Source organism: Natrix helvetica, assembly GCF_964273705.1.
Source record: "Natrix helvetica genome assembly, chromosome: 2".
Lineage (NCBI taxonomy): Eukaryota > Metazoa > Chordata > Lepidosauria > Squamata > Natricidae > Natrix > Natrix helvetica.
In genome coordinates this window covers 32,318,482-32,346,303 of record NC_138552.1, presented here as the reverse complement: position 1 = coordinate 32,346,303, position 27,822 = coordinate 32,318,482, and the positions used below count along the sequence as shown (strand labels likewise).

Below are 27,822 nucleotides of genomic sequence, written 5' to 3'. Positions count from 1 at the left end.
TATAACTATTTGAGAGAAAAGACATTCATCTAAGCTAATGTCTCCCAGCCAGTTGCCTTCTGGTTATCTAGACAATGTTACAATGAAAGGTATAGGATGGTTTGCACAAATACAGACATTAAAGTTGGAAATGTGAAAAGAGTGATATATGATGGAAATAAAACATGATTAGTTCAATTTTTATCAGTCAGTAAGATAGGATTGCGTGGTATCCTTTGGTTTTATTAATGTATTTATGGATAAATGTATAAAGAATGCTCATAGTAGAAGTTGGCTAGTTAATATGCTAACATGTAGTTAACATTTTAACTATGTAGTTTTGTGAGAAACATTTCCATATTACTGGCTTAGAACCAAAATCATTTGCAGTGAGTATGTATGTTGCAGCATGGATTAGAAAATTAATATATTTAAAACCAAGATAGTGTGCTTGATAGGTCTAATTCAGTTAGTGCTTGCATATTATGCATAATTTTAAAAAAATGAAACAGAAAAATAAATTTGTAAACCTTAGCAGCATGTTTATATTAAGATGTTCAAATACTGAAAAAAAAGGGTAGTGGATAGTATATGTGTGTTGTTAGTAATGAATAACTGTTAAAAGAAGCAAAAGTCGAAATGAATAAATGCATGCTTGGCATAGATCTCCATAGGGAGATAAGGAGACAAATAACAAACATATGCACAATTATGTCCTGGTGCAAATGCCACAATGGTCATGTTAGACATAGTATTTGCATCAGGATGCCATCACACTCAGGTCATGTCATGATTTGCTACAAATGTCACTGCAAGTTTCTATCAAACTTGCTATATGGGTGTGACGCTTGGGTACTTCAAGGGAAGCATACACACTAGTGGAATGCTATAGGAATGGAAACAGAGTGTCAAGAACAAAGAGTAATGAAATAATGTGGGCTGAGAACCAAAGTGAGTGATCAGTATAAAGGAGTGTGTGCAGATGGTTGTGTTATTGAATGAGAGTCCAATATGAAGGAGCAGTTGGAAGGAATAGAAAGGCTAAAGAAGTCACAACTGAACTAAATTAGTGAGATGCTCAGAGAGGTTAGCAGTTTAAAGAAAAAAAGTTAACGTATGGATCAAAATATGGATATGGGAAAAGCAAGATCCAGTTTTGGTTGCCACATTATGAAAAAGATGTTGAGACTTTGAAAAGAGTGCCGACAACCACAACAAAGATGACTAGGGGCCTGAAGACTACAACATATGAAGAATGGTTGCAGGAATTGGGTATGGCTAATCTGCAGAAAAGAAGAACTAGGGGTGACATGATAGCAGTATTCCAATATTTGAGGGGTTGTCACAAAAATAGGGCAGGTCAACCTATCTTCCAAAGCACCAGAAGGCAAGACAAGGAAAAATGGATAGAAACTAATCAAGGAGAGAAACAACCTAGAACTAAGGAGAAATTGTGGGTTCTTCTGTTATATGTCCCCTTTTAACTAAGTCATTTGTGAGTGCTTCATCACTGGAGGCTTTTTAAAAGAGACTGGTTAGCCAACTTGTTCAAAATGATATAGGGGTTTGAACAGGGGTTTAGACTAGAAGATCTCCAAGATCCCTTCCAAATCTATTATTCAGTATTCTGTCTGTAAGAATGGAGAGATACACAGTGGCATAATGAAACATGTACTGTCAATTATATCCAAATTTCCTTACCTCCTGCTTCTGATTTCTTTTGTGCATTATTTCCATTCTTTGTCTTCTCTTTGTATAATTTTGCTTCCCCCAAAAAGTAATAGTATGATTGATGTCCAATATTTGGAGGAATACATATCTAACCCAAAATTGTGCCAAGCAATATGCCATTTGACTTTCTATTGTTAAAACTAGATAGTGCAGCAATAATACAATAATACAATAATACAATACAATAATACAATAGTAGAGTTGGAAGGGACCTTGGAGGTCTTCTAGTCCAACCCCCTGCCTAGGCAGGAAACCCTATACTGTTTCAGACAAATAGCTATCCAACATCTTCTTAAAGACTTCCAGTGTTGGGGCATTCACAACTTCTGGAGGCAAGCTGTTCCACTGATTAATTGTTCTGTGGAACAGCTTGCCTCCAGAAGTGAACATACAATTTTTGGAAAGCTTTTCATTGCATGTCATGGAATTTTTTAGGTAGCAGTTTGAAAATTATAGCGTTAAAGTACACTTGATTTGTGGTTTAGATAATATGCTAATTCTTAAATGATAAGCTATTTTTGCAAAGTAATTTAAATAGTTGACACAGCAGATGGGGAAAAGTTTCTTGTGGGAGGTTAGAAGTTGTACTTTTTAGAGAGCTATAATTGGCATCTGAATTCACCTCTCTCCTTAGCTTTGGCCAACAAACATTTAGTCTTATTGGGCTTTGTTAATTTTTTTTCTTAAGCAAAAGTTATGTAATGCTATTTTCATTTAAAACTGCTCTAAGCAGAGGGAAATGAAAATAATTGAAAAATTGATAACTCAAAACCAAAAGAGTTTATTATCATAAACTATGTGTGATAACTGATTAAAGTGTTTTGTGCATGTATTATTTGAAACAAATGTTTGGACCTGTTTTTTCCGGAATGGAGTTGAATGATCTTCTCAAATTCCTAGGTAAGGTAAGAATAAATAAAAACAAACAATATATACATTGCCCATGCATTGTCCAATGTGTATTCCAGGACTTTGAATTTTTACTGTTTTAAATTATTATTTTAATTATGCTTTGAGTGTGGAATGTGGAATTACGCTTCATATGATTTTAGATATTTGCTATTTATTGCTTGTGGCTGTTATTGTTTCCTCCTGGAAAATGTTTTACACTGGTTTCTCCAGCACAAATCCTAGGCTTTATGTTGTTTAAAAATAATTAATGTGTGGATTTCTCTCTTTTGACTAGTACCTAGTAATTATTTAATTATCTACAGTATTTGTATGTTGCCTTGTATGTTGCCGGGACTGTCAAGGAATATGCAACACAATTAAACAATCATCAAAGCATAAGTGAGTAAATGAGGCCAACTAAAAATATGCTCTGGGTTACCTTTCAGAAAGCAGGGACAGCAAGTATTAATTGTAATTTCCTGAGGAATATGTTTTATAATTAATACAACATCCCAAGAATCATTGCAAGTGGCAGTGTTTCCAAATGGGCTCTTAACATTTTAAAGAGAAGTCAGGTATCATAAAGCAGCCAGCTCCATAGCTAAAATCACTATCTTAAACAGAACTGAGAAAATAATATGGGGTCTATGTAGAGCTTTTAGGAAAGGATGATCCTCGTATTATGCATCAGTTAGTAAATGATGCTTTATTTTACATAATCTGGATCTTTCCTGTGATCTTAGTTTAGGTATGACATAAGCAGGATATACATAACTGTGGGTAAGATTGATTCAGAACAGCCAACCTATCTTACTACTGTATTCATGAAAATTTTGGAACATCTATATGTATATTAATGAAACATTTCAGTAAAGGATAAAAAGAATGTACTTATGATTTAAATGTATAGATTAAAAAGTCACATAAAAAGTTACAGAAACCAAAATAAAGACATAAAAATTAATACAGTACTTGCAAATGTTCCAATCTCTTGTCCTATTTAGCAGTATTTAATTACATCAAAAGGGTGGCTGAGTGGCTAAGACGCTGAGCTTGTCGATCAGAAAGGTCGGCAGTTCAGCAGTTCGAATCCCTAGCGTTGAGTAACTGAGTGAGCTCCCGTTATTTGTCCCAGCTTCTGCTAACCTAGCAGTTCGAAAGCACGTAAAAAGTGCAAGTAGAAAAATAGGGACCACCTTTGATGGGAAGGTAACAACATTCCGTGCACCTTCGGCATTTAGTCATGCCGACCACATGACCATGGAGACATCTTTGGACAGCGCTGGCTTTTCGGCTTTGACATGGAGACAAGCACCACCCCCTAGAGTCAGGAACGACTAGCAAATATATGCGAGGGGAACCTTTACCTTTACATCACATTTTGCTCTAAGCAATAATGAAACTCTTTATTTTTTGTACTGTTTTCCTTTGATGAATCTTCCTTTTCTTCATTTTGCACTCACAAAGACTGGCACCGCAAGTACACCTGTGCTTGGCCTCAACTGTGCATATACTATCCTCGCATTAACTGACTTTAGATTGCATTAAGTGTGGCCTGGTATCAATTTACACACTGCACTAATATTGCATTATTCAAAATTGCACTAATTGCAACCTACTTGTATAAGTATATATTTTATTCTTGCTTCCATCTCAAAATCGAAGGATAAGGTCAAGGAATTTTCTTTAACTATGAGCTAATATTTCCAATATAATCTCTAGAAAGAGTGCAGAGAAGAGCAACTAAGATGATTAGGGAACTGGAGACTAAAACATATGAAGAACGGTTGCAGGAACTGGGTATGTCTAGTTTAATGAAAAGAAGGACATAGGGAGACATGATAGCATTGTTCCAATATCTCAGGGGTTGCCACAAAGAAGAGGGAGTCAAACTATTCTCCAAGGCACCTGAGGGTAGAACAAGAAGCAATAGGTGGAAACTAATCAAGGAGAGAAGCAACTTAGAACTGAGGAGAAACTTCCTGACAGTTAGAACAATTAATCAGTGGAACAACTTGCCTCCAGAAGTTGTGAATGCCCCAACACTGGAAGTCTTTAAGAAGATGTTGGATAGCCATTTGTATGAAACGGTATAGGGTTTCCTGCCTAGGCAGGGGGTTGGTCTAGAAGACCTCCAAGGTCCCTTCCAACTCTGCTATTGTATTGTATTTTATAAATCAAATCTCAATTGTTGAGCCAGACTGTCCTCTGACTGCTGTTTAATCTTATTAACTTTCATCTAGCCCATTATTCAACCCACTGTTTAACTTTCAAAGATAACAGATGCTTCCTTGGAGTAAGCTAATAAGAAATAATATTCCAATATGGCAGTGGAGCATTAAACAAATATCTGTATTCACTATGACTGCTGCCCTTTAGAGTAGTGGCGAGAAGGCCAGACATTCGTTTTAGATGAAATAGGTAAATAAGATTACCAATCTAAGAAGAGAGCTCCCTGGGTTATGAAATAGTCCAGGTCTTCTCTTGAATTTACATTTATTTTCTCCATAGCCTTATTTGCCTACTTATGTAATAACATTATGCAAATGAGGGAGACTACGTGGTAACACCTGACAAATCAACAAACCAAAACAAAAAGGACTGTAGTGACTGTATATACGAGTGTCAGAAATTTGTTTGTATATATTACTTTGTGGATGCCAGACAAGTACAAAGAACCAGTGGAATGGTAAACCTTTAAGCAGAACACAGCACCTCACCTCTCTGATTTTGGGTATTGTAATTGAGGAACTTGCTTTATTTTGCTTTCCTCGCTGGTATTTTAGATAGTAGTTCTGGATTGTTGTTGTTGTTAGTTGCCAAGTCGTGTCCAAACCATCGCAACCCCATGGACAAGGTTCCTCCAGGCCTTCCTATCCTCTACCATCCTCTGGAGTCCATTCAAGCTCACGCCTACTGCTTCGGTGACTCCTTCCAGCCACCTCATTCTCTGTCGTCCTCTTCTTCTTTTGCCCTCAATCTTTCCCAGCACTAGGCTCTTCTTCAGTGAGTCCTTCCTTCTAATTAGGTGACCAAAGTATTTGAGTTTCAACTTCAGGATCTGGTCTTCTAAAGAGCATTCAGGGTTGATCTCCTCTAGGACTGACCAGTTTGATTGTGGATTATGGATGATGATTTACAACTGTGGATTCAGAGCTGCATTCTTTGAAGTATTATACTGGTTTGAAAGGAAATTGGGGATCACTTTACTTATGTGGAATGGATAATTTTAATCTGGGCACTATCCTAATATGTGGACCAAGCTTCAACAATTGCTAAATTGGCTGGGGAATTCTGGGAAGAAAAGTCACCACTTTGGGAAGGCCCTTAGGTTAGGAATGGCTTGAGGTCAAAAGTCTGCCAAAACTATCACATTATTTTTCAGCCTATTATAAAACTGTTGTAATAGTTCGACATACTGAAACAAGCAAGAGTTGCCTAATGTTTATTTTTCTCCCAAAGGTGAATTAAGGAAGCTTTTATTCATTTTGTCCATTGCTTGGGTCACAGTGGGTAAGTTTTTATTCATTTAAAATCTTTTTGACCTAAGAAAGTTTAAACTGAATTATCATTTAACTATGTTGAATAATAATTAAGGAACAAAATGATTTCGATCAAAGTTGGCTATTCAATAAGAGATCTTTTTTTTAGTGGAACAACTGTGAGAAAATGTATACTGTAAACATCTTTCCAACTCTTTCCCCAGCAAAATAAATCCATGTGACTAGTTATTTTATTTTACTTATTTAAATTCTGTCTTTTCTCAGTAGGCTGTATAGTCAATAGGATGCATATAGAAATTACATTAATAAAAATATTTGAAAATTGTGAACATATTAGCCACAATATGCTTTTGGGATAACTAGTTGTCTTGTCCTAAAGGAAGACAGTTGGAGTTAGGAATTCAGTACAAATAACCTAAAGATGGCCGGTAGGATAATTGATAGAGCTCTTATTCTACAGGACATGATGGGTTCAGTCTTCCTGTGACTATTTCTCAATTTCATTAAGCAAGTCATAACTCCCAGATGGCTAATGGGATGAGTTATTCTCCATTCTTCAGATATAAGCTGCTTTTGATGTTCCAATCTTGCTTTTCTTTTAGTGATTAATTGACCCATACTCTCCAAAGATTAGGCATGAGTGCCTTCTAGTGGCTGCTGGTTATTTCCAATTTACTTCTTTTTATTTTCTCCACAGTCCCTGCCCATCGCTGCATTGTAGACAAGAAAGGTAAATGCCAACCCTATCACTTGGATCTTCTTTTTTTTTGCTAAAGTTTCTCCAACTACTCACCTAGCATTGGAGCTGAGACTGCTATGTATGTAAGCCTTTGTGCCACTAAAAACATTTGTGCAGCGAAGAGATACTTTTTCTCTGCCTGCATTTCAATCTGATCTAAATCATACTTCCCAAATTAATTAAGAAATGAAAAGGAAAATCTTTGCATTTACTATTTCAATGTGGGAGTCTGCACCAGGATTCAAACATTCTGTAAAAAAAAATGTGGATTAAACAAAATGGTGGATTTATTCAAGTAAATAATATGCAATACATAAATGTTTATATCCATGAAGACATTTCTCACCAATTGTATATATTAGGACAAATGTGAACATAATACATAACAATTATGAAACATATGGAAATGCAAAAAACCAGCAGCAAACTGTTAAAATTGGATAGAACAAATCTGATTTTGCAAAAAATATATACTGTATGATAAAGATTAATACTGTCCTTATGAAAAACTATATACAATTAGAGATGCCATAGTATGGCCAGGCATGAAAAAAATAGTCTGGATCCAGATTGACAAAGGAGACATGGCTGTAGGCTTTCTCCTTATATATTCAGCTATGTGCTGAATCTATCTATTTATCTTTCTATGGAAGGTGGACTGCAAGAAGGTAAGTGTGGCTTTATAATTAGAGAAGAACCAATAAAAAGCTATGTTAAGCTAATGATCTTTCAAATCTCTGGTGATAAAAATCAAGGAATACAGTCGGGGTGGGTTCCAGCAGTCACTACTGCCAATTTGCTCATGGGCGCGCTGCGCATGCATGCGCAGTACAATAAAAATTGTTCTGCGCATGAGCAGAAGCAAAAAAACAAGATGAGAACCAGTTCAGGGGTGCGGCATGCCTGGGTCGCTACCGGTTCCAGAGACCCAGGCCGCCAAGCCACTACCGATTCGGCCGAACCGGTCCAAACCGGTAGGAACCCACCACTAAATACAGTGAACAAATGGGACTTCTTTAAATATAAAGAAACCAAACTCTTGACAACAGGTACATCAACCAGCCTTAGAGTTGATTATGAAAATACTATGTGACTGATAGCTTCAGCCTTTAAGATCAAACAGAAAGGAGGCAAAAAAAATTCTATGGATTACTACCTGATAAAGTAACAATTACGCCCTTGGAAAAGACGTTCAGATCTATCTATTCCAGGGTTATCAAACTCGTATCGTCACATCATAATCGTCCTGTGACCTATTTTTTCTCCCCTTGATAAAACAGAGGTGGGTGTGGCCAGCACATGACGCATCCTGCCACAGGCTGCGAGATTGACACCCCTAGTCTATACCTACAAAGATTGTGCAAGCAATAGTATCCTCTGTGGCACTCTAGGGAAGCAAAAGCTAGACTTTGAAGAAGCAGAACAGAAAGTATCAATGCTAAAAGGAAAGAAGAAGAGAGGATGACAACAAGGTGGATGTACTTAATTACAGTAAGTCAGGGATGCACTATTCAAAGGCCAGAAAGTTTAGGCTATTATCATGGAGCAGATTTGTTTGTGGGATTGGTAAGAATCAATGAATTAATGGCAAATAATCAAATCAAGGGTGAGAAAGTGAGCTATGTGAAAATAAGTCAAGGAAAGCGTTCATAATTTTAAAAGATTAGAAAAATGTCATCAATTTTTCATATCCATATTTTTCCACTGTTCTCTTATAGTTCGTTCTAGCTGCGACTCTTCTTTGTGCAAATTACAACCAGGTAAATATCTATGCTTATCAGTATTTCAATATGCCCCAGTTCCATGCCATTTGCCAATATCTGCAAAGGCTTCCCATTTTCTCCTTAATTACAATTTCAGGTGCAGATTGTCGTCTATAAAGCCTTGAAACTTCTCTCCAATTGACTTTATTTACCCCGTTAGACCTCATGGGAGTGGGGGGAGGGTATTGATTAAAGAACGGCACCTTTTTGGATCCGGGAGGGGGCCTTTTCTGTCATGGCACCTGCCTCCTGGAACGCTTCACCATGCAAATTCAGAATGGCCCTGACCCCATTGGCCTTTAAGATCTGGCTGTTTAGCCATGCACTGAGGTCAGGAAGTAAATGAAATCCATGTTGTTGCTTTGAGGATTTTGCTCTTCACTTCTTTTGTTTGCTTGTTTTTGTTGTGCTTTGTATGTTTTCTGAGGTTATTTATATAGCTTGAAACTTGAAACTCAAGTTATTTAAAACTTGAAAATTTGTTGACTTCCCAGAGTTGCTTTGTCAAGATGAACAGCCATAAAATTGAATAAAGTAAATAAAATAAAATTCTTTGGATAACAGAAACTACTAAATTCCACACAACCTGTCCAATATGGAAGTTATTATTCTGAATGTAACATGGCAGTTCCCTGATTCTAATGATATCAATGCAAGTGCTCCTGGGTAAATGAATTGGGAGAAACACACTAATATTAAACACAGTTTATCAGAAATATAGGTCAAATGTTCTCACCGTTTAAATGAGAATCTGTGAAGTGATTGTTTCACCTGCCAGTCATTAAAGAAATATTTGGTCTCTCTATTTATGGCCAAAATAGAAAAAGACCAGCTGCTATAGGCAGATCATTTTGGAATACATTGGGTTAATAGGCAATTAATTTGCAGGAAGTAAAAACTTGAGTCTTGTGGTTTTGTAGTAGAAAAAAACAAAGATTACAATCTCTGATCCTTTCACACCGTATTCATGTACTGCATCATCTAATAGACAAATGTGAAGCAGTTCTCAGAAGTCATCCTCTGCTTCTATTTTTAAAATTCTGCAAAGTAGCAGCAGTAATGCTAAATTCTACAGTTTTATATGGAAATAAAAAAATACTATAATCTCGAGGATCAACAAGACAATGGGTCCATACCTAACATCATCTCTACTTTACTTATTGTATAAGTAAAGAGCAGGATACTTCCATAGCAATAGCTTTTTCACTTTTCAAATCTTTATAAAATAGTATGAAGTATTTTATTTCCACCAGCACTGAAACACAGGAAACATATAAAGAATACCCTGGCTAACTGAAGAATTCAAAACATTTAAATACTGTCCCAGTCCCATCCCCTAAACTATGTCTGATCCTAGAACAGGTTGCAAAATGTATATGATGGCCTATCAGTAAACTTTCCCAGTACCCCTTACCTTCTTTGCAAGAGGAAAGGATCATTGTAATCAGCATACTTGTACGCAGTCTTAGGAAAGATATCAAAAATCACTGTTGGAAAAGGAAGAAAGAAAGGAACAAAGAAAATCCAGGAACTGGGAAGTAGGGTGATGTAATAGTGCCACCAATGGATTGTCTTTAAGTATTATGGAGCTGAAAAAAATGAATTTTTGAATTTCTTCAAAAAATTCAAAATGTTCCATTTTTGCCCAACTACATCACATCAGATGCCCCAGTTTCACTCTCTCTTACATGCAGGGGGGGGAGGGAGATGTGGGGAGAGCTTCAGACAGTCATGTCCTGGTCATAGCTTGACTACGCAACACTCTCTGCCTGAAATGTCCCTTGAAGACACCCAGTTGCTTGAATGGGCCCAGAATGCAGGGGTGTGGTCAGTGATGGACATATCTTGATCCTTGATTCATAAGCGGCACTGGTTGGCCTGGATACTTGAGGGACCCTCCCCCTGTCTCCCATAGCATCTGCCTGCTTGGTTCAATATGACAGCATTGGCATACTCATGTTTCCATCGATTATACAGTGCCATCTGTTGGCATTCTAAAAGCTCCTCTTCTCCATAGCAGCACATGCCTTCTGGGATGAAGTTCTCCCAAAACTCAAGCAACTCTCACTCTGCTGGTATTTTTAAGGATAGTTTGGAGGAGACAGTTGATGCCTCTTTTCTCCATTCTAGTCCCCTCTGAGTTTGTTTTCTTTGCCCTTGATCTTTTCTTATGTGCTGTTTTGTTGGGGGGAGGGGGGGTTGTGTTTTAATTTTAAATGTTTTAAATAATTGTAAATCATAGTCTCTAGGAATTAGTATACATGGGAGGAGAAGGAAGTAGTAGTAGTAGTAGTAGTAGTAGTAGTAGTAGTAGTAGTAGTAGTTTTGGTATGGTTTCAAATGCACCAGACTACAGTTGTTGTTAGTTGCGAAGTCGTGTCCGACCCATCGCAACCCTATGGACAACGTTCCTCCAGAACTTCCTGTCCTCTACCATCCTCTGGAGTCTATTTAAGCTCATGCCTACTGCTTCAGTGACTCCATCCAGCCACCTCATTCTCTGTCGTCCCATCCTTCTTTTGCCTCAGTGTTTCCCAACATTAGGCTCTTCTCTTGTGAGTCCTTTCTCCTCATTAGGTGGCCAAAGTATTTGAGTTTCATCTTCAGGATCTGGCCTTCTAGAGAGCATTCAGGGTTGATCTCCTCTAGGACTGACTGGTCTGATCACCTTGCAGTCCAAGGGACTTGCAGGAGTCTTCTCCAGCACCATAGTTCAAAGGCCTCAATTCTTCAACGGTCAGCCTTCCTTATGGTCCAACTTTCACAGCCATACATTGGAACTGGGAAAACCATAGCCTTTGTAAAGTCCTTGACTTGCGACCCATCTTAAGTCCTTGACTTACGACTGGCTGCAAGTCCTCAACGTACAACTGACAGCCTGGCAACCAAAGGCTCGCGCCTATTGGCTAAGACACGCCTGGCTGGAAGGGGGCTTTTTACCATGTTCCTATTGGTTGCTCAGCTTGACAGCTCCCATATAAATAGCTGTCAAGGAGAGCAAGGTGCCGAAGTTGTTCCTAATCTGTTGGTTGTGTTCTGTTGCAATAAAGTTGGTTAAAGTACCTCAGCGACTCCGATGCCTCTCTTTCCTGACCAGTCTTCAATAGCCTTGACTATACACACTTTTGTTGGCAGAGTGGTGTCATATATAAACCAACTTAAAAACATTCAACACCATCTGATTTAGATAGACACCCACGTGGCAAAACATGTCAGAAAACTGTGGTCCAAATTCCACTCTTGCATACTTGCATATAATATCATAGTACAAGTATGGAAGGATGAAGCTGATATGGTCTTTCATTATTTGGGTTTTATTTGGCTATCAGTCTAACGTTGATCCTGTTGTGTTGCAAAGTCCTTGTGTATAAGAAGCTAATGCAAACTGCTAATATTATGTAAGTAAAATAGGGGGGAAATTAGTGAAATAATCTCTCCCCAAATTAAAATAATATTTCTATTTTATATCTGTTATGAAAGGTTCATAAAATGCCATATTATATGGAACATATATGATGGGTAACCATAATAACATTTTTCCAAACTACAATTAAAGGGAAAATCAATAGTTAAGCCTTGTTTATGCCATTCAAACATAAGTACAGTAATAATTTATTATACCGAAAAACTAGAAGTCCTGGAATGGTTCTAATAAAGTTTGTTCCTTTCTTTTGAGTTAGCCCCAGTGAGCGAAAATGCTTTTCGTTTGTTCTTTCTCTAACAGATTGGCAGGATGATATGACTTGCTACTTTAACAGCGATTCTGGACTCCATCTTTCTTGGTCACTGCTTTCTGACATATCCAATCCGTTTGCGTATACAGTATTTTTAAAATGGTAAGATAGTCAAAAACTCAGGAAAAATTTAGAAAAAAGAAGTGACTATTTCAACTTATGGGACAAAATACAGCTCTAGAGCTAAAACTGGATAAAACTGTTTACTAATTAATGGTACAATTAGTGAGTCCTACTGAAAAATCAGGGATGTGGTGGCTCAGTGGCTAAGACTCTGAGCTTGTCAGTCAGAAAGGTTGACAGTTTGGCAGTTCAAATCCCTAGTGGCGCGTAACGGAGTGAGCTCCCATTACTTGTCCCAGTTTCTGCCAACCTAGCAGTTCAAAAGCATGTAAAAAATGCAAGTAGAAAAAAATAGGAATTACCTTTGGGTTGCTGCTGGCGTTATTGCCAATTCGCAACCCACGTTATGCACCCACGTGCTGGGCCCGGGTGCATTATTCAATATAAATTGTTCTTCACGGATGCGTAGAACAGTTTACAGTGAACTCCGCATGCACAGTCCCTAAAATCCAAAATGGTGGCGGCCAAGCGGCAGCGAGGGAACAGGTTCGGAGGCGTGGCAGGCCTGGGTCATGGCCAATTCTGTAAAGCAAGCCTGAATTCCACTAACGGTTTGGCCGAATGGGCCGATCCTCCAGCAACCCACCTCTGGTGGGAAGGTAACAGCATTCCATGCGCCTTTGGGGTTTAGTCATGCTTGCCATATGACCACGGAGACATCTTCGGACAGTGCTGTCTCTTCAGCTTTGAAAAAGAGATGAGCATTGCCCCCTAGAGTTGGGAACAACTAGTACATATGTGCGAGGGGAACCTTTACCTTTACTGAAAAAACACATTGTCATTCCAATTCATACAATGTGAAAATAAAAGAAATACTGCTACTTTGATATGCTTATGACTTTATCATTCTAAATTGAACTCTTATCGCTCTGTTATTTTATTTAAAATTTCCCAACCCCTGTCTGATCTTTCTTTTTTGAGGAAGATGTGTTTAAGATCAGGGGTCCCCAACCACTGGACCGCAGCGTAGTACCGGGCCTTGAGTCCTTCAGAACTAGGCTGTGGAAAGGACAGGAGAATGCAGGCTCATGCGCACATCCCCGCTTGCATGAGTGACGGCCAAGTGTACACGCTCTTCACGCAAATGGAACTGTCTGCATGCATGTCCGCTGCTCGTGCAAATGGAGCTGCGCACACCTGCACACTTGGCCATGTCTCATGTGGAACCCTCCATAAAGCTAGTACAGCATTCATCATTGTGCTTAGAATAGAATAGAATAGAATATTTATTTCTAAGCCGCACCCTCTCCCGAAGGACTCGGGGCGGCGTACAATAAAACAAATAAAATACAAAATACAAATACAAATCTGGATAGGACATACATATAACAAGGACGTATATAAGACGTATACAAGGAGGAGGTAGGCTGATAGCTAAAAAACAATTAAAAAGTCACAATATTTAAAAAAACCCAATAAATAAATTCAATTGAATTACACTAATAAAAACCCGTCAGGAGCGATATAGTTAGATCATGGTTGAGCCAGGCCAGCTACTTGGAATAGGTGGGTCTTGAGCTTAACTCGGAAGGAACGGAGGTCAGACGTAGTCCTAATATCTGGAGGGAGGTCATTCCATAGGGCTGGGCCCGCCACAGAGAAGGCTCTACTCCTAGGCGCCGCCCCTCGACACTGTCTGGTGGACGGCACCTGGAGGAGTCCCTCTCTGTGCGAGCGAATTGGTCGCAGGGATGTATGGGGCAGAATACGATCCCGCAAGTAACTAGGTCCTGAGCCATGGAGCGCTTTAAAGATAGTTATCAAAACCTTGAAACGCACCCGATAGACCACAGGAAGCCAGTGCAGCTCGCGCAGGAAAGGTGTCACATGGGAGTACCTAGTACTCCCCATAATTACCCGCACGGCTGCGTTCTGGACCAGCTGTAGCCTCCGGGTGCATTTCAAGGGAAGCCCCATGTAGAGAGCGTTACAGTAGTCCAGGCGAGACGTCACCAGGGCGTGAGTGACTGTGCGTAAGGCGTCCCGGTCCAGTAGGGGGCGCAATTGGCGCACCAGGCGAACCTGGTGGAACGCCCCCCTTGCCACGGCTGTCACACGGTCATCCATGGACAGCCGGGCATCCAGGAGGACGCCCAAATTGCGCGCCCACTCCACGGGGGCAAGTTGAACGCCCCCGATGGCCAAGGATGGAATTAATTGGCTGAACCAGGGAGCCGGTACCCACAGCCACTCCATCTTGGAGGGGTTGAGTTTGAGTCGGTTGTCATCCATCCAGACCCGTACGGCCTCCACACACCGGGACATCACTTCGACGGCCTCGTTGGGGTGGTTCGGGGTGGAAATGTACAGCTGAGTATCATCAGCGTACAGATGATATCCCACCCCAAAACCACGGATGATCTCACCCAACGGCTTCATATATGTGTTGAACAGGAGTGGCGAGAGGACCGACCCCTGTGGCACCCCACACATAAGGGGGCTTAGGGTCGACCTCTGCCCCCCTGCCAACACACGTTGCGTCCGACCGGAAAGGTAGGAGCCGAACCACCGCAAAATGGTGCCCCGGACCCCCAGCCCCTCCAGTCGGCGCAACAGGATACCATGGTCGATGGTATTAAAAGCCGCCGAGAGGTCTAATAGGACCAGGATAGAGGAACAACCCCTATCTCTGGCCCTCCAGAGATCATCTACCAACGCGACCAAGGCCGTCTCCATGCTGTGCCCGGGACGGAAGCCGGACTGGCGCGGATCTAGATAATCATCTTCCTCCAGATGCCGTGGAAACTGATAAGCCACCACACTCTCTACAACCTTCGCCAAGAAGGGAAGGTTGGAGACAGGACGATAATTGGCCAGCTCCATAGGGTCCAGGGAAGGCTTCTTGAGCAAGGGTCTCACCACCGCCTCTTTCAAAGAGGCTGGGAGAGACCCCTCACTCAGCAAAGCGTTCACTAGGCCCAGGAGCCAGTCACGTGTAACCTCCCAGGATGCCAGTACAAGCCAGGAGGGGCACGGGTCCAATAAACATGTGGTGGGTCGCAGTCGTCCACGCACTCTGTCCAAATCCTCGATGGCAACCGAGTCAAACTCCTCCCAGATCGAAGTCTCAAGACTCGCCACGGACGTATCCATAGGACCACTGACAGGGACCCAATCCTTCCGAATTTGAGCGATTTTATCCTGCAGGTATTTCCCAAACTCCTCTGCCCTACCCTGTAAAGGGGCCTCCCGCAGCCTCTGAAACAAGAGGGAGCAGGACACCCGAAACAGGGCGGCAGGGCGGTTCTCTGTGGATGCAATGAGAGCGGCACAATATTGACCTTTGGCCGCTCTCAGTGCCACAAGGTACGTCCTTAAATGGGCTCGTACCTGTGTTCGGTCAAATTCGGAATGGGAGGATCTCCAACGACTCTCTAGGCATCTCTTGTGGCGTTTCATCACCCTTAGCTCCTCGGTAAACCAAGGGGCCAGGGTGGATCGTTGCCGCCAGAGAGGCCGCAAAGGCACCACCCGGTTCAAGGCCCCGGTAGTCGCATTATTCCACGCGACCACCAGGTCCTCTACCCGGGGGCGGGTCAGGGTTGCAGGAGGTGGCCCAAGCTCCGTCTGGAACCTATCTGGTTCCATCAGGCGCCTGGGGCGGAACCATCTAGTGTTTTCAGGTTCCGCCTCTCTGCAGCGGGGGGTAGCACCAGGGAAGTCGAGTCAGAGGAGTGAGTGATCTGACCATGACAGGGGAGTGATGGTTAAGTCCCCTCCTCCCAGATCACTCAACCACTGGCCAGAAACAAAAACAAGGTCCAGGGTGTGTCCTCCCTCGTGTGTCGGGCCCTGAATCAATTGAGTCAGGTCCATGGCTGTCATGGAAGCCATGAACTCCCGAACCCCCTCGGATGCTTCTCCCACCGATGGCAGGTTAAAATCCCCCATCACTAAGAGTTTGGGGGTCTCAACCGCCACCGATGCGATCAGCTCGAGGAGTTCAGGCAGGGCCGCTGATGTATAGCGAGGAGCCAGGTATACTATCAGCAGGCCCAACTGTCTCCCAGGGCCCCATTTCACAACAAGGGAATCACACCCGGACGTCTGTGGCACAGTGGACTCCCTTGGCTCTAAATCCTCCCGGATAATCGCTGCTACCCCACCACCCCTTCCCTGGGCCCGGGGCTGGTGAAATGCTAGGTAGCCTGGTGGGCACATTTCCACGAGGGGTAAACCTCCCTCGTGGCCCAACCAGGTCTCCGTTATTCCCGCGAGGTCCGGCTCCCCCTCCAAAATTAGATCGTAGATGAGGGGGGCCTTATTAACGACGGACCTCGCATTGCATAGCAACAGCCTCAGGCCCTGGGTCTGCAGCTCCTGACCACCTAGAACGCTTCTAGTCTGGACTACATCAAAGGGCTAACATATCCCTTTCAGATACAATCTATCTGAGTAATTCATATGAAGGTTCATTATGCCAGCATTGGCAAGTCACTCACTGACAATGGCATAGACAGATAGTTCTAAATACGCAGAAAGAGAGAATGAAGCTCACAATTTAAGATTCTGATTTTTGAGGATGAACTTAATGCAGGGCTACGCTGCATTTATGAACGTGGTTCTTTTTTAAGGTTAAGGATTATTTCATTTATCTTTTCACTGCCTAATTGTTAAGCCAAAAACTCCTTTTGTCCTCTTTCTTTTAAATTACTCTTGGTAATGATAAATTATGGATCTGAAGTCAAAAAGAAAGAGAAAACAAGAAGCACTTTCTTCCCCTTTCAGAATTTATTTCTGCTCGGGGAGAGAAATGGTAGAGAAAGACACTTATCCCCCTGATTTATAGTCTTCTAGAATCACTGAATTAATGCAGATAAAAGCATGAATGGGAGAAAGGAAATACTACTCTTCAGAGATAAAGCAGAGATTTGATTATCTAGATCAAAAATAGCAGAATTAAAACCTTATTGATTGGCTCACATCTTCTTACATTAGAGTCCTTCGGATACTTGAAGTTAAGTATCATCTCACCATACGATCTTCTGTTGTCCAAACTAAGTACTTTGTATTTTTAACTATTCCGTTTTTCATTTCAGACCCTCCTTAAAGAACTGGTGTAGGAAATCTCAAATTAAGTATTTCTGATCACGTAAAACTAATTTTGACAGGTGCACAAGAAATCTTTAAGTTCATTTTTTGTGTGTTGTTTCTTGAAGTATTTGGCCATCAGAAAAGACAAGCTGGAGTTTACGTTCTACACGATCTAGATGGCCATGGTTGCATGGTTTTATTATTTATCTATTTGTCAAATTTGTACGTTGCCCAACTCTCGATGACTCTGTGGGGTTTAGAACAACCGCCCAAAATGAAATTACAACAAAGCCAAATTTTTAAAAAGGAAAAACTTTTTAAAATGGCAAAAATGGCAGACTAGATCGAAACAAAGCAAATGATTTTCCCTCTCCCTTGTCAAAGGTCCCTGGGGAAGATCTGATTCAGATTATGCAGAAACATATTGGACTTTAAAACAATTAGTCAGTCTTCAGCCTTGCCCAGTTTTGCTGCCACATTCAATTGCTTCTTTAGTTCTTTGCCACAGCTGAAGGTTTTTAATGCAATTTTTCATCAGGGAGTTTGTCCTTCTGGCTTATTACGTTAAATTGATTTTCTTGTGCTTCTTGCTAAGACAGACAAATCTATCTAATTTCACTTTAAAGCCCTGCAGACAACTCTCTCCATTACTGTTTCTTCCATATGGTGAAGTGACAAGATGAAGCACAAAGGATACCAATGTCATTTCAAGTTACTTGTGGTGGAATGTAGACTGGATTCCCAGAAGGGAGGGGCTGCATGCCAGAGGGCAAAGGACTTTAGATAGATTGGTTGGGAAAAATAGGGTTAAGACAGCTTCTGCCCAGCAATTCTTAGAGTATATCCTAAGACCCCGATGGGGGTGATTTATGCTGGAGAAGGCTGGAGCAATAGAGATATAGCAATATCTGATTATTTAACAAATAAATCTGTCTATATTTATTTTACAGTATTGTACTGCCCAGATAGTGAGATAAGCAACATATAAATTTAATAAATAAATAAAGCAACCAGCAATTCTACATAAACAAAAAAAAATCAAAATCCTAAAGCAATTCTATGAACATATAATAATAATAATAATAATATATTTATTTCTTAGCCGCACCCTCTCCCGAAGGACTCGGGGCGGCGTACAACGAAACATATGAAATAAATATGTAAACAAAACAAACATATAGCAAAGACATACACTGAAACATACACAAGGAGGAGGTCGATTGATAAAAACAGTTAAAATACAGTATATAAAACCCCTAGAAATTAAATATAATTAAAATACCCAGTTAAATAAACTTCAAGTATTCCTGATGTTCGAAATCCAAAACACTACTAAGTTGAAACTTCAATATCTGGGCAACTTGTCCATCAAAGTGGGATTTAGGGAGAGGGAAAAGTTGCTGAAACTTTCTACATGGAGAAGTGTAACATGTGCAGTAATGGCCTGGGTGCATCTGATATTATAGCCAGAAGCGTATGATTAAAACATGTTTTTTGTTTTCTCTTTACTTACAGGAGTCCCAACTGTTGTGAGAAGTTAGAAAAGGTTTCATCTCCTTTCAATAGACCCCGGACAAATGTACATAAAGCTTATTATGTGACTATATGGGTAACAGCTAATTATTCCCATGGAAGCTGTGTGACTACGAAGAACATTACAATCATGCCTAGAGAAATAGGTTAGGCAACTTTACTCACTGTTTACTTGTTTTTTTATAAGATTTTTAAATCTTTAATTGTCATTGAAATAGTCATTTCCCAGCTATATATATTTAACCAAGCACTGCAATGGCTGGAAAAACATGATCATGTCATTATATAAACCAATGATACATACATACATACATACATACATACATACATACATACATACATACATGTCAAAGCATCTGGTATGCCCAAATATGGGAGGGAGCATACCGCTTCCCTCCCATATTTGGGCATACCAGGTGCTTTGACATACAGTAATACTTAATCATTTCCTTGGCTTAGCTGATAAGGGAGGAGAGCTTGTGGCTTAGAGGTTAATATAACTGCCTAATATGTAAAAACAGCCCAGGTTTGAATCCCAGTAAGTGTATGGGTAGCTGATGAGAGCTAAATAGCTTGAAATAGATCTATACTACTCCCTTTATTTATTTATCAGCAAAAATGTAACACAATATATATATATATATATATATATATATATATATATATATATATATATATATATATATATATATATATATATATATATATATATATACACACATACATACACACACATACACATACATATTTATATATATAAGTGTTGGGCTAACAGTCACTTTCTAATTACCATCACTTGAAAAAAATAGTTGACGTTGATGAATGAATGTTTCTTTACTTCGTATATGCACTAAATGTTCTAATTTGAAATTACTATATTTTTGGAGTATAAGACGCACTTCCCCGCTCCCAAAAGAGGCGGAAAATTTGGGTGCATCTTATACTCTGAATGTAGCTACTTCAAAGCTTTTTTTCAGCCCTAATGAGGCGCTAACGAGGGAAGTGATCTTCCAGGCTTCCCCTGCTTTTCTCATTAATTCGCTCTCCAATGATCAGCTGTGCTTTAGAAGCTGTTTTTTATCCCCAACCAGGGGATAAAAAGTGTGAGCATGCTCAAAACCAACAAACGTATGTGCTGAAGCTGACCAGACTAAGGACACTAGCCAGATGAATCCCTGGTAGGCAGAATTTTTCCCCTATTTTTCTCCCCCAAAACTAAGGTGCGTCTTATAGTCCGAAAAATATGGTACCGTATATGCTACTGTTGGAAGAAATGTCCTTCTTGGTTCTGTTCCAAGTGGGGAAAAAGACACAGGAAAATGGAGGCTGCTTGAAAAGATGGTTTAATGGTGGACAGGACACATGGTTTGAGGTCCTGGGGGGGGGAAGGTGATCACATGCTTCAAAATGTTGGGTGAAGAAGAGAAAAGAGAGTGTGATGCTGAAAGTCCCTGGTATTATGCCCTCTCTGGCCTTTGATCTTGATCTTGTATTCTGATTGGTTGTCAGACTCCCATGGGGCCATGCAGGGGCAACTCTCTAGGCTGTGTTTTGAGTCTAAGTTTGGTTGAGCATTGCTTCTTCCCCGGTGTCCTGTGGTGAGATGGGTAAAAGGCTAATACTATAATGCCTTAATCCCATCACCCTGGAGCTGAAGGGGGAGATCTTTTTATGTGGAATAGACTGTCTCAGGCATTTTAATGGCCCATTGACAAAGGTAGGGGCTATTAAGAGTGAGTCTGTTTCCTACCTAAAAATGTGTTTCTCCATTTCTTATCCAGGGAAATATAATAGTCTGCCTTTTCAATATTTCCCAGGATATTTCATTTTTCTAGGAGAGGGGTGGGTGCTAACTTCCTACACTACAAAGCATCCTGATGAATTTGCTTCTATCGCTGGGAAGGCCTCCTGTTTCCTCCATCATCTTCTTCAGGGGTGTCAAACTCATGGCCCGCGGGCCAGATGCATCACATCAATCCTCAGTTTAGCAAAGGGGAAAAATTCACAATATATCACATGGCAACAACGTGATGCCGTGAGTTTGACACCCCTTGATCTTCATGATTAAAATGGAACCCTCCTCTTAGCTGAGATTTTTTCCTGGTGACTTTGTGGATACATCTATGTAGTTTTCTTGAGAACAGTATGGAAGTGGTTTTCTGCTGACTTCTTCCAGGATGGTGGTTTTTAAAAAAAAACAACTTCTCAACCTAGCCTACACTTTCTGGTGGTCTCCCATCAAAGTGACTAAGTGCTTTCAACCTTCTTTAGGTTTTTTTTAGATCAAAGTGAGTTGGATATTCCCACCTGCTTAGTAATACCTTACTACCCACCTTTAAAAATATTTTTATTTTTATTTTATGGAGCTTGTACAAATCAATGACTTTTGTATTTCTTATATTCTAGAAAAATGCCCTTCACCCTTCAATATAAACACACAACAAATATTTGATAAGCTAATAATAACATGGGAGTCGCCACAAGATATACTGCAGTATGAATTGCAATACAAGGAAGCAACGCAAAGAACCTCATCCTGGATACCGGTGTGTATTTTCAGTAGATACAAAGACAGAAGAAAATACTCTCATTGTCAAAAAAAAAATCTAGATATCCTCCATGTGTTCTTTTTGTTGTTTTGGTGAAAGCCATTTCATTGAAGTTTAATTCTACAGTTCTTTGCTTCTTTCTCTAGCTTGTTAAAAGAGTTTCTACACCTCACATTTCAAAGGAGGCTGTTTGATATCTGATCCTTAGTATCCTTTCAGTTTTTGAGCGGACCAAAAGCTTCTGACATTCAAACACATCCTTGTAAAAGAAATATTATACTTGGCACGAAGGTGCTGTTATCAAATTAAGTAAGCCTTACAGAACAATAGGCTTAGACGCTGAGCTTGTCCATCAGAAAGGTCAGCAGTTTCGTGGTTCGAATCCCTAACACTACGTAACGGAATGAGCTCCCGTTACTTGTCCCAGCTTCTGCCAACCTAGCAGTCTGAAAGCACGTAAAAAATGGAAGTAAGATGGGAAAGTAACAGCATTCCATGCATCTTCGGCGTTTAGTCATGCTGGCCACATGATCATGGACACGTCTTCAGACAGTGCTGACTCTTCAGCTTTGAAACAGAGATGATCACCGCCCCCTAGAGCCAGGAACAACTAGCACAAATGTGCGAGGAGAAACTTTACCTTTACCTTTTACCTACAGAACAATCCAGAAGGCAGGTGAAGGGGATATACTGTAGATACGTTAATGAATTAACAAATTGACCCTATCAGGACAAAATGGGAGGGTAGCAACTGGAGTAGAAAGAAGTACACTAGTTCCAGAATTTATTTATAAATCATATTTACAAGACTGTCCAATTCCAGATGCCTTTGGGAAGCAAACAATAAACATCAACAATAAAAACCAAGTATAAAAACCAACAGAAAAAAAGGGATTAACCCAAGTAAATAGCTATTTTCTCTCATTCTGAATCAGATCTACCAACTTTTGCTGCTAACAACAGCATCAATAATTTGACAACAGAACAATAGGCTGATTTTTGCATCCTTAGCAAAAGGGGTGCTTGTATCTTACTTTCTGTTCTAAGGTCTTGGCATGCTGACAGGACTGCAGCCTAAATGGACACTTCTATAAACAATTATGAGCCCATATAACAGTATACCTTATTACTAAATTGCACCAGATTATGCTGCAAGGACACTCTTTTATATTTCTTTACCTAAGAATAAGTCCATTGAACTCAATGCGATCATTTGGGGGGAGTTTAATTTGTTTAGTCTTTTTCTTTGTTTCTGTATTGCTTCCTCTGCTCAGAACACCTCGAAACAATGTTTGTAATTTTAAAATGCACCTAGTTAAGATGCAAAACTCAACAATGTGAAGTTATAATAATGAAAGCACTCTGTATTAAAGTGTTTAAAAGAAACAGGATAAAGGCAGAACAATGCATACAGTATCCTTACAGAGAAGGCCTGTATGAAGAAGCTAATGGCAAACCATTTCCAAGAAAACACTGTGTTTGTGATAAAGGTGCTCTTATCTCAAATTCTTTGCAGGTCTCCATGGAGATGAAAGTTTTTAATGTTACTATCCCTGATGTAAACCCAGCAGCATCCTACGTGGTTCGCCTCAGATGGATACCCAAGAATAACCACTGTTCTGTTTGTCTTTGGACAAAAGAGATTAGTGTCCCATATAGTGAGTGTCATGTTGGGTAATTGAGAAGACAACATTACTGTACTGATGAATTTCAAAGTTTCACTTGTTATTTTATGAAAGAGTTGCTGTGCTGTTCTGAAATGAGACTTGACATATTATTGCCCTTTCACAGAGCTTACCCAAAAACCTACAATTTTGGAAAATATAACTAACGAGATCTCCCCAGGGAAAAGAAGTCTCTCTCTTACATGGAAGGTATGTATATTTTCATTTTCATAATTATTTATTACCTTTTTCTTGTCCTCTCACCCCATATAGCTTAAGAAAACACACACGAATGTTTTCTCTTTGCTCATTAAAAACCCTTAATAAAATATGTTAAAATCAGCCCCTTAGGTCAATCATTCTTGGCTTGCATAATCATAGCTTCCTTGACATCTGAATTAGAAAACTATGTTTTAGAACAGCGGTCACCAACCGGTGGTCGGCAGACAGAAGTGGGCTGCTCCCGGTTTGGCCCAGTTCAGCCAAACTGGCAGTAGTGGCGGTTGAAGACTCTGCCCACCCACCCAGACACAAGTGCTGCATGGGTATACACATGCGTGAGCATGCATAAACCGCTAGTGAACTGGTTAGCAACCCACCACTGTCTGCGGACTACTGGTGGTCGGTGAGAAAATTTTGGTGGTCCGCAGAAAAATTATTTGCATTTTTTATATTGCACTAAATACTATTTATCTTTTAAAAAATTAATATTAGTGATCCATGGGATTTAAAATTATGAATGTAGTGGTCCCTGAGATCCGAAAGGTTGATGACCCTTGTTTTAGAAGGTTTAAGGCTGAGAGATGAGAGGAAGTCCACATTCATATCATTTGTTTCCTAATCAAGAAACTGGTTAATTAAGCCTTATTCTATAAAGGCATAGAAATATTGAATTCTATGGCAGTCAGATAATTAAATATAGCCAAGAAAAAGTGATATTGAGAAACATCTAATGAAGTCATGGTTAATTATAATTGTCAATGAAAATTAAATTACATAATTTATTCAGATTACTTTTGCATTATTTACAAATTTAACTCTATGTATAATATTACTGTTGCCCTTAATTGTTCAGTGCTGGTATTTATCTGCCCTAGACTTGTGAAAGCAAGCATACCATTGGATATCTCATACATATTAAGAGAATTCTTGACCCCTTCCATGGAATACCATATCTCAACATAAAGAAAACTTGGCTGCATCTGAATCTCTCAATGGCAGCTTACAATATTAAAATCACTGCCTATAATGAACACGGAAACTCGCCTTCAGTGAATTATAGGATTCCAGATTTCATGTCAACATATTCAGGTAAAATAGTTTCTTCAAAGAACATCAAGGAAAACTTTCCATTTGTAAGTTTCAGATAACAAACTATGGAAAATCATTTTTTTAAATGTTGTCTTGCCTCAGGTTTTTCTGTTTTATTATCTCTGAATTCATGGAATAATACAACATAGAATTCAATATGTTTAGACCCTATAGCATTAGTACATCATGTGATGCTTAAACTGTGGAGTGGAATGTTATTTTTCAGAGTACAAGACGCACCTTCCTCCCTCCCCCCCCCAAAAAAGAACGTGGAAATGTTGGTGCATCTTATACACTGAATACAGCCATTTTTGGCCTCCCAAAGCCCTGTCCCCACATCACATTTTTGTGAAAAACGACTCGTTTTTTGCAAAAACTGAGGCATTTTTGCATCCCCCAGCCTCCAGAAGCACGGCTGCTGAAGGCAAAAATGCCCTCGTTTTTGTAAAAAACGGCCTGTTTTTGCCTTCCCCAGCCCTGCTGAAGCCTGCAGATTGCTCCTGGGGGCCAGGAAAGACAAAAACTTTTTTTTTTACTTACCTCTTCAAAATCTTGGTGCATCTTATACACCAGTGTGTCTTATAGTCTGAAAAATACGTATTTTATTCCATTTGTATCCTTTTTTTCAGCTTATTCTGGAGGAAAAAATATATAGGTTTCTCCCATGTGAGAGGTTAAGAGTGAGTTTTCTTTGAAGAATATTGTCTTATTAACATTTCTACTTATTCTTACAGATTTACCTGGTCATCTCATTATTTCAAATCGGCAAAATTATACCATTGTTACCTGGGATCTAAAATATAACCCTGCTTGCCTTGCTATTGATTGGGGCACTGGAATAGAAGACATGAAATCTAAAAGTTTCTGTCAAAATGAAACAAGCATAAGACTTGGTAATGCCATCTGTCTAATATGTTAAAAGTAGAATGTTGTTTCATTTTCATTTTAAGAAACCACATTAAAATGAGTTTATAGTTCTGTTTGGGCTTGCACAGTTTTATATATGCATACAAAAAGAGCAACAATAATGACTGAAATGGAAATAAGAACTTCCAATTGCCTCAAAAAAAGTCACTGAATGTTAGAGTTGCTCTGCATTCTGGTGTAAGTATAGATTTCAACCACAGTCTAATGTAGAATTAGATATGCTTAGACCAATTGATATCAAATGTCTATTGTGACCTAAGAAGCCTACTTTCAAATTTACTTTACTTTACTGGACTGAGGTATTTGTTGGACTGTAGATTAACAATGCAATGGCTCAGTGGCTAAGACATTGAACTTGTTGATCAGAAAGTCGGCAGTTCAGCAGTTCAAATCCTTAGCACTGCGTTACGGAGTGAGCTCCCATTATTTGTCCCAGCTTCTGCCAACCTAGCAGTTCAAAAGCACATTAAAAATGCAAATAGAAAAATAGGGACTACCTTTGGTGGGAAGGTAACAGCATTCTGTGCACCTTCGGTGTTTAATCATGCCGGTCACATGACCATGGAGATGTCATCAGGCAGCGCTGGCTCTTCGGCTTTGAAACGGAGATGAGCACCACCCCCTAGAGTCGGGAACGACTAGCACATATGTTCAAGGGGAACCTTTAACTTAGATTAAGTTTTGTCAACTAGCAAGGAAACAGGGCAGTTAGCATAATCTTAATCCCTTAGCAGCAAATGCAAATTTAAAGCAAAATATTTCAAATACTGCAGAAGTTGAGTACAGAAGCAAAGTACTGAACATTACATCTTAATCCCCCTTGTGGAACTTTTGTGCACTTTCTCTTTCAGTGAGACTTTCGAATAATGCTAAGTGAAAATATTAAGAATACTGCATTATTCTTAGCAATAGTAATGATGCCAAAGGCATGACATCCAAAAGGAGAACTGAGAGATTTTTAATGAGAAACAAAAGGAATAAAATCCTGTAAACATAATAAAATCACTTTCACTCCTGGAATTTCATGGAACTTCGTGAGATTCTTTGCTGAAGTCAATTATCTTCTTCCACTACAAGCCTCTGGTTAACTAAAGTGATCACTCTCAAAAAAGAAGATCAGACAGATTTGGCATCACTTATTCGAAGTCAATCAATGCAGTCTCCTGTCAGGCAAGGTATTATTATTAAAATACTCACAGAGTGCTTATTAATTAAGGACCAGGGAGAAATGATATCAGTGTTCCAATACTTGAGCGGCTGTCACAGAGATGAGGAGGTCAACCTGTTTTCCAAAGCACCTGAAGGCCGGACAAGGACTAATGGATGGATACTGAACAAGGAGAGAATTTTCTGACAGTGAGAACAAGCAACCAATGGAACAACTTGCCCTCAGAAGTTGTGGGAGCTTCATCACTGGAGGCTTTCAAGAAGAGATTGGACTGCCATTTGTCAGAAATGGTGTAGGGTCTCCTGATTGGGTGGGGGGTTGGACTAGATGACCTACAAGGTCCCTTCCAACTATGTTAATCTGATAATTTGTTCCAGAATTTTGCACAGTATCAGTCAAATTAGCTTACTCCTTAATCATCAAGGCCTTTTCACCTCCCCCCCCCTTTTTTTTTTTTTTTTGAAGATAGGAACAGTCTTCGTCCTTCAATTCCTTGGTGCTATGCCCATCTTCCATGATCATAGAAAAGGCCTCTGAAATTACATCCAGGTCCTTCGAGTCTCTTGAATCCGGCTCTAGCAACAAACTCAGCATGTCAGCAGCTGCTCCTACACAATCTCTGAATTGGGTTGCCAGTCCTTCCTTTTGTCAATGGTTTTCTGCTTTAACCCAATTGAACCCAGTTCCTTTGGTGCAGTAATGCTACTTCTTAGTAGCGCCATTGAGCTATTTCTATTATTTGAATTTATACATTATCGCTTTTACTGCCTTTTCTTCTGATGCAGATTAGCAGATTTATTTATCTATTTTATAGTGTCTCACCTGTTTTTCACTGATAAGCAGTTCTTTTTGTCTTAAATCATATTGTTTTCTTAATTGTATATTTCCAAGTAATGAAATTTCTGTTATCTACCGGTAGATCACCTCCATCCTTATCAGTTATATAGAGTAATGCTGCATGCATTGGACCGTCAAAGTGAGGACTTAATGAAAGATGAACAGACACTGGCAGTGGCCAAGTTCTATGCAGTGGAAGGAGGTATTTTTACAGCATTTTCTCGCTTTGCTAACTGTTTGTTGCTTTTAGTGAATTCCATTCCAATCTCCTAATTATAGTGTTATGGTTTGGAGTGTTGGATTATATAAGAGAAGCCAGGCTTCAATTATTTATAA

The 27,822-nt window shown here is 39.8% G+C and overlaps 1 protein-coding gene across 1 annotated transcript in view; it reads left to right on the top strand.

Annotated features, from left to right (window-relative positions):
• Positions 1-2,579: 2,579 nt before the first annotated feature.
• Positions 2,580-27,822, top strand: part of LOC309385897 (interleukin-6 receptor subunit beta-like) — a gene marked incomplete at its 5' end in the record, with an annotated part of 38,806 nt that continues 13,563 nt past the window's right edge. The window contains 11 exons of the mRNA XM_081940702.1: positions 2,580-2,610; positions 6,802-6,834; positions 8,562-8,603; positions 12,331-12,442; positions 19,013-19,176; positions 21,437-21,576; positions 23,096-23,237; positions 23,371-23,453; positions 24,341-24,554; positions 25,289-25,447; positions 27,569-27,688. Of these exons, the coding sequence (XP_081796828.1) occupies positions 2,580-2,610; positions 6,802-6,834; positions 8,562-8,603; positions 12,331-12,442; positions 19,013-19,176; positions 21,437-21,576; positions 23,096-23,237; positions 23,371-23,453; positions 24,341-24,554; positions 25,289-25,447; positions 27,569-27,688 (1,240 nt within the window). The remainder of the gene's footprint in view (positions 2,611-6,801; positions 6,835-8,561; positions 8,604-12,330; positions 12,443-19,012; positions 19,177-21,436; positions 21,577-23,095; positions 23,238-23,370; positions 23,454-24,340; positions 24,555-25,288; positions 25,448-27,568; positions 27,689-27,822) is intronic.